At 41.3% G+C, this 12,470-nt stretch overlaps 1 protein-coding gene across 1 annotated transcript in view; it reads right to left on the bottom strand.

Annotated features, from left to right (window-relative positions):
- FER1L6 (fer-1-like family member 6) overlaps positions 1-12,470 on the bottom strand; it is a 68,875-nt gene that overhangs the window by 37,560 nt on the left and 18,845 nt on the right. The window contains exons 12-19 of the mRNA XM_009881005.1: positions 11,502-11,682; positions 7,387-7,507; positions 6,021-6,121; positions 5,273-5,363; positions 3,774-3,893; positions 2,476-2,628; positions 955-1,141; positions 274-398 (exon numbers count right to left, since the gene is read on the bottom strand). Coding sequence (XP_009879307.1) covers positions 274-398; positions 955-1,141; positions 2,476-2,628; positions 3,774-3,893; positions 5,273-5,363; positions 6,021-6,121; positions 7,387-7,507; positions 11,502-11,682 — 1,079 coding nt within the window. The remainder of the gene's footprint in view (positions 1-273; positions 399-954; positions 1,142-2,475; positions 2,629-3,773; positions 3,894-5,272; positions 5,364-6,020; positions 6,122-7,386; positions 7,508-11,501; positions 11,683-12,470) is intronic.

The following is a 12,470-nucleotide window of genomic DNA, read 5'->3' as shown; positions in this document are numbered from 1 at the left end:
TACAAAGTTCCAGTAGCCCAGATATTATCTGACATCTGCGCTAAAATAAACCAGTACTATTGCACCACATGCTAGAATAACGGGTTACACCTAAACTTTTGTCTTGCTTGAGCTGGACTGTCAGGAGTTGCCCTTTAACAACAGGCATCTAACTTTTCCTGCTAGGCACCTCCCTGCAAAACCAAGATTTTTCCTTTTCATGGCTTAATTGCGGGGCGGGGGGGGTGGGGAAGAAAAATGTTTTCATTTACTGAAAGAGACTTTGGAACTTACCTTCGTGGTCTGGCAGTGTGATGTGAACGTAACTTTTGCAAAAGGATCGGAAAGTCCAGTGCTGTCAGCTGCAATGAGCCCCCTCCCCTGATACATGTGGGCTCTCAGCTGGAAGAGGTGCAGGGCTACGTCGTTGCAAAGAAAACAGTTATGTCAGCTTCATGGAAATGATGCAGCACATAGGTAGGAAGGGAAGGTTCATCACTCGCTGTCCAACCAGGATGTGACAAGGGGAACTGTTGCTAGTGCTGTCTCACTAAAGAAACACCTGAGACACTCAGAAGTTGTGTAAGACTTCTGTATTCCCTTAAAATCATTGTCAGATGTAAGTCTCTACTGCAAGGTTGTTACCTGCCAGTTTTTATCTCCCATCACTGGTTTATCTACTCAGTGTTCAGCACGATAGCTTCATCAGGAAAACTGAAGGGTGTTTCCTCATTACAAGGAGACAGACCCATGGGACAGGGAACAGAAATTGCAAGCAAACAGGTCCTTTCTTTCCCTGACATCTGCAAAGTGTCAGTCGCAGGACTGATGACTTGGCAACAAAATCAGCCTTTTCTGATGAAAAATGCTAAGCCGTTATCATCTTAAAACAGTTACTTTAAACAGAGGTTGTGCCACCCTCTGAATTAGGGTTTTTGTGGCCATTGCTAATATGGAGAAGAAACAGTGCCTTACTTTTATACAGCAGGCAGGCAGGTGAGGGCACAACACTGTGCCCTGAGTTGGTGTTAGATGGCAATTCAGTCTCATATCCTACAGGCAAATTCTCCATAACGCTGTGGGCATAGCTGGCAGGTCCAAGCCATAGGTATACATCCACCTTTGCCTGCACGGTCCAGCCCAGTGGGCGCTTGCCTGGTAACTGAAGAAAAAAATCCACCCGTCACCAACAAGCTCAAGACAGAGAGATGGCTGGATGCTGAGCCCTACCATGCCAGAGTAAAATAAATGAGCATTCACTGAGTTGATACACTGATAAATGGCATTTCTCCACAGTGAGTGGCGCGGAGACTCATTTAGCACAAGAAACTTCTGTGATTCTTAGGGTAGAAATTAGTAGTTTGCTCAGTTGAAAATCTATGTAAATGGAATACGGCCTAATATGCAAAGGTTTGTGCAGGCTACCTAATAGCTGCAAGCGTATCAGTGCTAGCTGATACCCTACTTTCCCAGACTTCAGCCCACTTTCCATTTCATGCAGTTTTGCTGGTCTCCAATAGTTAATCTCATGTATTACTAAAAATATTACTCCATTGAACAGTCAGAAAACATATTCCAGTATAAAATGTTACAAGTCTTGACAAACAATACCATTATTTCCTTCCTCTCCCTTCCCACTTCATTTAGCTCTGCTAAGCTCAGTGTTTAGTATTATCTGTTCCTAAAGTAATTCTCGATATTGAAGGGGATGGAGAGTTAACTATGGCATTTTTCTGCTCATGCAGGCAAATACTACTTTGCTTAACAAGTACCTATGGCAGCTATCAGGAGCTTAGGTATTTCTATCTGCTCTTCAGCTGTGCTTTATGGGAGTGCTCCCATACAACTAATTGGCTAAAAAGTCATTATATGAAGTTACTATTGTCTTATGTTTGGGTTTTCCTGATGGCCATAGTAACAATTACACTGCATAACATTCCACTGCCAGGTACTACCAGTCACACTGCCTTTGTAGAAGTATATCCACTAAGACATTCCTTTAAGATTAATAATCCCATAACAATATTTTGGACATATAATGCACAAACCTAGGCACGTTTTAAATAGCAAGCATAAGTAATTGCTATATTACCACTGAATATGTAGGTTTTCTTGCTATCTGAGTTGCTGCGCGCTGCTCACTTACCAGTCTCCTCCCAGACTTCCACGTGCTGCGTTCTGACGTCTTTGCCAGCAAAGAGGCTGTCCCTCTTCTATCTGTTTATGTATACAGCTACAGATAAACAATGCTATACACTTGCCATAACAACTAGTGAGAGGATTAATTACTCATACACCAAAAGGTTGGCAGTGATACAGTGCTTAAAGAAGGACAAGCATAAATGTAAGAAGCAAACATTAATAGCTGGCAGATAAAAACGCGTACACTTTTAGTACACTTCAAAGATGAGCCTGTAAAATACAACTGCTGGAAGATATTTGAATACCGAATGCTCCCCAGGCGTTACCTGTGTTTGCGGAGCACCCCAAACTTACCTTCAGGAAATGGGTTTTGATCTTCCCGCAGTCCTTGCCTCTCTGCTCTTTCGCTGGAGAATAGAGTATGGTTTTTGCTGGGACTCTTGCATATGCAACTCTCTTGTTGCTGCTGAGCATCCAGATGAACACATCAGGCACCGTATTTTGCGGCTGTTAAATAACGATGAGTATTGAACTAAAACTCAATTCTTTCTATGAGCAACCTCCATTATATTTTGTTAAAACACTCTCGACCAAGAGCTGATTCCCTCACAGCTCCTGCGGAGTGGCAGATGTGCACCCAGAATAAAAGAGGCTGCTACTTCATGCTTTGCAGTCCAAACCTCCATTCCTAACCACAGCTGAAGTTAAAGAACTTTGTAGAGTGATTAAGGAGCATCTGCTCTGTAAATCAATTCAGGAGAAACCAAAACTAAAAATCTGGGTAAAACTTTGTCTCAGGAAATAACTTACCCACAGACTGCATAAACTGAAAGTACCTACCACGGAAATACCATCAACTTCATCTATACCAGCAAACCAAAAAAGACCAGGGCCAAATTCAAGCACTGGCAAACGATCATCTATCCTGCTTGTGTGGATGCTCCATGGCTTCACCTTGCCCTGCCCCAAATAGCATTTCCCCACACAAAGCCTGAACGTGGTTTGAAGCAAAGACCAGCACAGGGGCTGTTCCCAGGAGGCACTGTGAGCAAGGTCACTCTGTTTTGGGAAGGAAGAGAATCTGGGCATAGGCTGCAAACTATGCCAGGCTGTGCCACTTGCCCTCTGAGCCAGGGAATAGCCATGGCCCTGTTTAGTTTGCTAGCACAGACAGCTCTCAGAGGGACAGCACTCCACCGGCTGGATTTTGGCCTGACCAAATGTGTCTGTTCTTCTGTTATTCTCAGACTTAATAGCATGTCTAAGCAGCGTCTGCACAGCGAAATATATAATAGAGACCCTTGAGCTCATACCAGTCCAAATCACTACATCCATACAAGTGGAGACATGAATTCAGATCAGAAAGCAGACTGTCTCAAAACCACCAGGTCACATATGGGATGACCTTATTTAAAAAAAAAAAAACAACAAAAAAAACCACCCAAAACTCTCCATACTGCATCCTCTCCACAGCCCAATGTGTCCTAGCCTAGTCTGTTAACAGCTCCATTTAATACAAAACAGGACTGGGTCCAGATATCCAAAGGACAACTCTTTGGATAACCAGGCCAGGAGTTATTAGTCACATAGGATTATGAAAATCAAAGTCAAGCCCTGGATTTTAGATTTATCTGAACTTCTGTGTGGATTACCTCATCAACCAAGAATCGAATTTTATCTATAAAGCTCTGAGTCTCACGCATCATTTCATCCAGTGGCATCTTCTTTTTCTGCTGCTGAACAATTGCCTTGGCGTCACTGGACATTGCTTCCTGCAGTCAGGAAAGACAATATGTATTTTTTACGGATTATCAAGTAGTTTCAGCTGAACACAGGAAGAGAAAACAGTCTTCGATCCAAGTTGAGAAGAGAAGATGGAGACACTTGGTTCAAGGTAACAATTACCTTTTTTGTCACAACAGAAAGTGATCAACTTTTTGGAGCTGAATAACATAAAACACGAATGTCCTCCAGTTTCTCTTCTTTTATGTGTGTGTATATATATAATCTATGGAAGTTCCAAGAGACATGTGATTACCACCTAGAATTATCAGGCCTCGGTCCTCACAGGAGTCACAACAAAATTCTGTTCTACAAAAAGCTAATAAACATTCAGATGACTCCACCCAATTTGTTTTCTTCTCACTGGTTCCCTGGAGGGTGCAAGAATATCAAATGCCAGACTTTACTAGTCTTGAAGTTCAGCCCCACCACAGTAATTAAATGCCTAACAGCAGTGTTAATTTGGTGTTTTTCCACTGAACTCAGCATCATCCCATCTTAAGATGCATGTAAAAGCAAAATCAGCTTATTATTATAATGTCATATTTGTATTTGAAAACAACATGTTCTGAATTATTTTAGGGTATCTTATAACACTTTATTAAGCACAGGGGGGGTTATTTAAAAAAAATGCTCTTAGATACTATATTCATATTAATTACAAAGCATTCCAGTACGGTGAAATCGAATAGAAATTAAAATGCATACAACCAGCATGCTTTCAGTTAACATTATTGTAGTTCTGAGGAGAGGGATCTGGGGGTCCTGGTAGATAGTAAATTATCCATGAGCCAGCAATGTGCCCTTGTCGCCCAAAAGGCCAATGGAATCCTGGGCTGCATAGGGAAGAGTGGGACCAGTAGGTCGAGGGAGGTCACTCTCCCCCTCTACTTGGCACTGGTGAGGCCACAACGGATTGGAGTGTCTCCCTTATGAGGAAAGGCTGAGAGAGCTGGGACTCTTTAGCCTGGAGAAGAGAAGGCTGAGGGGAGACCTTATTACTACTTACAAATATCTAAAGGGTGGGCTGAAGGAGGATGGAGCCAGACTCTTTTCAGTGGTTCCCAGTGACAGGACGAGGGGCAATGGGCACAAGTTGGAACATAGGAAGTTCCATTCCAATACATGGAAAAACTTCTTTATGGTTCAGGTGACAGAGCACTGGAACAGACTGCCCAGGGAGGTTGTGGAGTCCCCTTCTCTGGAGATTTTCAAAACCCACCTGGATGCAGTCCTGAGTAAGTGCTCTAGGCAATCCTGCTTTAGCAGGGGAGTTGGACTAGATGATCTCTAGAGGTCCCTTCCAACTCTGAAAATTCTGTGATTCTGTGATTATTGCATTGACGCTTAAAGGAAAAACCACACATACCAGCTCTTGCTTGAACAGCATGAGTCTCTTTTTGTCCAAAGCAGTGTAGTTCAACCCTTTGGGCTTCTTTTCAGCAATGGTAATGAAGGCCCTAGAAGACAAGAATAACAAGTTCTTTAAATGTGTGTTTTTTTTTTTAATGTGAGCTGCTAAAATACATTGGAATGAAATGTTCTCTGTCTGCTGCTGTACATGAACCAGAAGACAGAGATGCTGAAACTCTCTAAAATAAATATCAATCACCTATAAGATTCAAAGAATTGAGTACAAAAACTCTACACCACATTTCACAGAAACAGGGTTAATATCTAGAAATTAGGGTTTATATCTGTTTTGAACCCAATCAAACATGACACAGAACCCATTGGGTGATTTATCTCAGCATGTGGAATCCTTTGTTTTTATGTTAACCTTGTCCTTTTTTACAGTAGGTCTATCACACACTTTATTAAATCCTACTTATCCCATATACGTTCTATTCTTAGCGTCCAGAAAGCCAAAATAATATGACACTGTTTGGCAGCAGTCTACTGTCAATACTGAATATTGAAAATAACAATAAAATATTTTCTCTGTATAAATATAAACTGCAGTTTGGGAAGGCCTTTGCTTTTATAGCAGAATAGATAAAATATATATCTCAGTCCATTTCCTGTACTTTTTTTATTATCAGGTTTTTTGTCTAGGCTTAAATTTGTAGTGAACAGATAAAGTTGATTTTCTGTATGCCTCTAGTAAATGTAGTTACCTGCTTTGATTAATAAAATCATTTAGGGTCGTTCTCAGTTTCTCCTCGGATGCAATCTCTGAAACCTTGATCAAGTCCTTTACTTGCTCTAATGATTCTTCCTGTAAAAAACACATGAAAAAAAAACGTTATGTAAAGGGGGGCACTTTGTCATTCTGCCAGTGTTACAAGACCATTATTCACTGTAAGACTAGCAAGAATGGGGGAGGCAACTTTGTAATCTGACAGAACAGAACCTTTGATGTATCACTACACTTGAAGAGCGCAGAGAGAAGACTCCAGCAGCAAGATTTATTTTGACTTTTCCCCAGTCTCTAACCACTAGTCCAAACTACTGCTGCTTGGTGCAGCTTCATTTTCTCACTTCTTTAGTGAAGGTCAGTCAATGGGAAACATTCTCCACTAGGTAGGAGGAAAAACTGTAGTTTTCCTTGGTTCTGTTTCCGGTCCTGCTGCTTAAATATAGCAAGATGTTGGAGTTAACTTTTCAGACTTTAGTGGGCACCCGAATCCATATGCAAAGTCCACCACAACACCTACTGTTATCCTTGAGAAATGGCATCTGTTCTTACAAACCAAAATAAATGTCTGGATTTCCAGTAAGGTCTGTGGGTGTTCAGGTACACTGACAAACAGATCTGTTTGCCTGTATGCCACTGTCTTCTCATGATACACCCTTACACAAGTATGACTTCAGTGTTGTTGCTCATGACGTATATAAGGATAAATGAGGGATGAATCAGACTCTTAATCTGAGTGCCCCAAATTAAAGTATTCAATATTAGAAGTCACTTTAAAAAAAAGAAAAACTACTACTTTCTTGAGACTGTTGATTGTCAAATTTAAACAAGGGTAGAAAAAAATCGTCATTATGGGAAAACAGTATGACTAGGGCATCACAGTGACTGCTCATGAGATGATACGCCATTTTGTATCTAGCAATGCTTTTAGGAAAACTGAAACAAAAAAGTGTCCTTAAAAGAGTCTCCAGCATAAACACAGGTTAAACCATGTGGTCTGGGCGAGAAGACATCAGAGGAAGAGCCACAGGAGACGGAATTATTCTATATCTCACATTTTAATTGTTTGACTCTTCTTACAAAGACTAAAATGTTTCTGAGAAAAGAAGACAACCCTACAGCCAAAAAAAAAAAAAAAATTGTGGACAGGAATGCTTGAGTAGCTCAATTTGGTTAAAAAAAAAAAAAAGAAAGAAAGAGAAGGGGCTGATATCAGCTACCCCTTCACAAAATGAACAGCAGGGAATGCAGCTGGGGGAAATTTTGAAGGCCTGTTTTGGGGAACATGACCTCTCACTGCCATACTCTGCTGAATACATGAGCCTGGGAGGGTGTTTGCCACTTACCAGATGATCCGCCATTTTCTCAAGAGTGTTGGAAGAGTACAGACGAAAGGTCTGGTCACCCCAGTAGCTCTTGACACAGATACAGGGCTTCCTCTCGTTGTATGGCAGGTACTGGTAGTTCCTGAGAAAACAAAGTACGGAGCAGATCATACGGGTGAGAGAGGAGTTCAGGGGGAGGCACGGGAAAGAAAAACTCCTCAGTGCTCTCTCACAGCACAGAAACCAAAGACATGACAGGACGTGTTCACATGTCCTAACCAGTAAATACTAGGAAGAAAAAGCACAAACATCACTTATGCTACCTGTGAGATCCCAGAAAAGAAAAAGCTTGAGGTCAATGGATCTAATTTCAGTGCTTTCCATGGTGGGAGTCATGCAGAGAAGCTCTGAAATACTGTTAATGGTGGGAAGCAACAAAAGAAAAAAAGAGCGAAGGTTAAAATCCAACCACCTCTTCAAGAGCAATGGCTCCACACACTGCACAGCGGGAGAGACATGGCAGTTTCACCACCGCACTACTTTCACCAGATTTATTTTTTTTTTCAGAAGCAATAGCTAGTGGAGATTGACATTCCTTGGCAGAAGCTGATCTGCAGGACCCTGTGTAGCAAACGTGATACCAAACTCATAATAACTCGGTGATAAAATGCATCTGCTGCTCTCGCTTTTCTCACTTTCTATCTTAAGTCCAAGTTGCTATATTGACTCTTTTTGTAATGCTGCTTTCTTTGGGCGTTCAGCTCTATGAGCCCTGTACTGAAAAAAAGTGAGTAAGATGCCAGCATAACCAGAGGCTCTGCAGACTTTAACGCACACCTGCCACAAAGCCTGATGTTTTGATTAGAGTTGTGGTAGGCACTACGTCAAAAACGTGTACCTGATAAGCACGTTGTCCTCCCTTTATATAAATACTATAGACCTATGAAACATCACGCTCAGCCATACTGTATTTAACACTAGAGGTCTCATCGTTTTCCTTACCAGTGGTGGGACAGTGGAGAGCTTTTTAATGGATATGAAGCTCTATAAGTGGCCTTGTGTTCTGGGAACAGTTCTAACCTAATACCACCAATACGTGCTCTGCAGCTAAGAGGCTGTACTGGAGAACTATTTTCTAGTGCATACTTGTGTTGTGGTTTAACCCCAGCTGGCAACTAAACATCACACAGCTGCTCATTGACTCCTCCCCGGTGGGATGGGGGAAGAGAATCAGAAGGGTAAAGGTGAGAAACTCGTGGGTTGAGATAAAGACAGTTTAATAGTTAAAGCAAACGCCGCACACACAAGCAAAGCTAAACAAGGAATTTGTTCGCTACTTCCCATCGGAGGCAGGTGTTCAGCCATCTCCAGGAAAGCCAGGCTTCATCATGTGTAATGGTTACTTGGGAAGACAAAATGCCATCACTCCAAATGTCCCCCCGCTTCCTTCTTCTTCCCCAAGTTTTATATTGCTGAGCATGACGTCATATGTTATAGAATATCCCTTGGGTCAGCTGGGGTCAGCTGTCCTGGCTGTGTCCTCTCCCAACTTCTTGTGCACCCCCAGCCTACTCGCTGGCTGGAGTGAAGCAGCAAAGGTCTTGACTCTGTGTAAGCACCTCTCAGCAATAATGAAAACGTCACTGTATTATCAACATCATTTCCAGCAGAAATCCAAAACATAGTCTCTTACAGGCTACTATGGAAAAAATTAACTCTATCCCAGTCAAAAGCAGCACAACTTGCCTTGTGACTCTTCGGTATTTCTCCACAGAAACTGATTCCCCAAATAATAAAGAATAAAACTACCCGAGCCTCCTGTGCTTCATGATGTTCAACAACTGGCAGAAAAAAACAGTTGTATTTTCCATTTCCTCTCCTCTGGGAGAGGCTGTGGTATCCAAGAAAGGACACTGCACTTGGTATGGAGAGAAGACTGCACTTGGTATGGAGAGAAGACTGCACTTCTTCCATTTCAAGGTCTCTCTAACTGAGCACAGCCAAATTTTTAGAAAGTCCTGATCATCTGCTCCTGAAATTCAGAGCCCCAGTAGGCTGAGTCATCTAAGCATGGGCATCCTGTGGGCCCAGAAGTGGCTGGGTCTTTCATGCTTGCTTGTAAGGATGCCTCAGATACCCTAAGTCATTACAGAGAGAACTGGGCACATGTTTAACCACTAAGCCAAGCCCGCAGAAAACAAATCACTTGTCGCTCTTGAGCAACCTATCCATAACTCCTAACTTCCACACATCCCTAATAGGTTTATGTGGGAATTTTTCTGTTTAAGAAGATGAACTTCTCTACAACTTCATTTTACTGCCCTATGGGGTATCAAAGGAGAAAAAGAACTTCCCATTTTCTTTCTGCTCTATAACCTACAGCAAGATGAGCATTATCCATTGAATTTGGTGCATTGCAAAGCTACGTGGTCTCAGGTAATCATTAATTTTGGTGGTTTCATAAAAGGGAAAACAATTCAACTATCTCCCAATGCTAAAACATCTTAACCTGAAATTCATAGAGTCTCTTAATGGGATTTACTAAGAAATTATATAGCCATGAAATAATTCACATGAAAGACTGAACTTTCGTGCCTATTATTCCCTCTATGAGAATTTGGGGGAACCACTTTTTCAGTGTTAGCTTATCCTTTTGCTATATATTTTGACATAAAGATGGAAAATTCCTGGTACTTTCACAGTGTCTGCTTTAGAAGTCTTAATGCTCTGCCTTAATTAGTTAGTAGTTTTAATCTCCAAAATGGACTCTTTCTATTGTTTTCTATTGTTCACTTACGATTCTAAAGTGCAGAGTTTAGCTAAACTATAAGATATCCCATTAAGTACTGATTAATACTAAAAATATCCAGTGATGAGACCAGCAAGATACCAATATGAGATCACAGTCATAAAGTCATTAGTTGGTATCTGTGGCTGTTTTAGATAGCACAGGAGGGAAAAAAGACACAGCATTTTACATAAATTTGAGGAAAAGGGATCTTTAATGAGAGAAAACTTTGTTAATATTAGAGTGAGCCAAGAAGCAAATAGCAGATTTGAAGAGTGATTCATTCTTTACAACGGTTCTTTAAATCCAAATTCCTGTTAAGGGAAAAACTAAAAATCCCACAGTCTCTCACGGAAGATAATAACCCAGCATGTACCCAAATCTGCAGTCCTGTTAATGAGGAGAAGCAACTATCTTTCTGTCAAACATTGGGGTTTTTCTCCTTCTCTTTATTTATTTGCTGCAGAAACAAAAATTTCTACTATGGTATTTTCACTTTCTTCCACTAGCTTTTATTTGATCTGACTGAGCTGACTGAGGCATTGAAAGCACTTTTTAACTTTAGGGAGGTGCAGAAACCAAACAGATCTGGGTTGAAATTTCCCACCTGGTCTTTATATGTGTAAACTGCTTGGCAGTGCCTGGCCTTCTAAAGAAAGAGGTACCATTTAGTCTTGGCACTCAACAATATCAGGGATCGTTCTACCTACCAAAACAACAAAGAAAATATTTCTTTTTATTAGCACCTTTGAAATGAATTAAACCTTTACACTTCTGTTTACAAACAAGGGCATTAAGAAGAACTGTTCTTCATGTTTTCATCCATTGCTCCATTCGTTTTTTCAAAGACTATTTCCTTCTACTTCTGTTACTACTTGCTATTTAAGTCTACAACTATAATTATTAGGTCTGGAAAGTGTTCTGAGAAGCTGACTCTGTCTTGAATAGATTTCAATTTTTTGGATGTGTTATTCTGTTTCTGGAGCTGGTCACTGGGTGGATGTTACTTGTGATCAGAGTATGGGACCCTAAATCAGGGATAGCGCTGAAGGAGTTGCACTTTCCTATAGCTTTCCGATGTACAGTTGGTATAGTGCAGCCCTTTCGGAAACACCAGAAGCTCAAGAGCCCATGAGGCCAAGATCAGAAGATTAATGTAAAATGGCTCAGAGCCCATTTACTTCAGTGGAGCCTAGAAAAATTACTGTGAAAGATGTAATTGAGGATTTGAACGCCTCAATTCCATACAACCTGTTTAATGCTGTCAGGGTTCATTAATGAGTCCTGCAGGATTATAAAACAGGAACAAGAGTCCCGCATGATAAGGTTTTGAAACATAGATCCTCACCTGTTCCCACCTGTGATCAGTGGCTTCTCGGGGGGTGTGGTGGATATCAGGGGTATTCCAAGGTCATGAAAAATGTCATCCTCTTCCTCACGCAGCAGGTTTTCTTCTGCTTCTCCATCACATTTCTTCTTTTTCCCTCCAGCTCCTGCTGACACCCCATCAGTAATATTTCCAAAGTTACCTAGAGGCACAGTTACAAGTGAAGAGATGACTAGCTTGGAGGTGGTAAACCTGAGTGAGGTTTAAAAAGAAAGACCAGTCATACCAGAGGAAAGCCTTTGTCCCCTCCTGTTCATTAGCTGTTCTGGCCATACCACAGTTTATAAAGGTCCTGACAGGGTATGTTAGTCTCAGTGACTTTTCAGACTCCAGGACAGTGCTTCCTTACCTGCCCTATGTAAAACATACCTAGTTCACTACCTTCACCAGTAAGTGATTCAGTCCTCTGGTTGCTGGCCCCCAGGACATTCTGCTTTTGCTAAAGAATTTCAGAAACAAAAGCAATACTGCTGTTGATATTTCTAGACCCATGAACCCCAATATGTGTTTGGTTTATATAGCAAACGTATGTGTATGTGTTCTTTACAACATATGGATGATCATTTCAAAGTTCGATCTCAGAATTGCTAAAGCTTGTTTTCAGACAAGCAAATTTTGGATAGTAGGTGCATTATCAGCACTGGGGAAGAGGTGCATCCATCAGACTTGTAATTACAGACTTTATTAGAGACAGGCAGAAAACATTCCCTGCGGGAAAAGGATGTGCTGCATCACTCCATATGACATCCTGATGTGGACTTTTAGTTCAGCCTTTCATGTGAATAATGGCCATTTGCCAAATTTGGATCCAAATTTCAACTGCACGGGTAGTTGGTAAAAGTTCAGGTCCAGAATTCAGAGCTGGATTCATCTTTAGTACCAATTCTGACCAGAATCAGTATAATTTCTTGCCCAACTACACAAATGAGT

The sequence above is a fragment of the Charadrius vociferus genome, unplaced genomic scaffold, assembly GCF_000708025.1.
Source record: "Charadrius vociferus isolate BGI_N301 unplaced genomic scaffold, ASM70802v2 scaffold2, whole genome shotgun sequence".
Classification (NCBI taxonomy): Eukaryota; Metazoa; Chordata; class Aves; order Charadriiformes; family Charadriidae; genus Charadrius; species Charadrius vociferus.
Note: the sequence above shows the minus strand (reverse complement) of the source record. Positions and strands in the feature narration are given on the sequence as shown.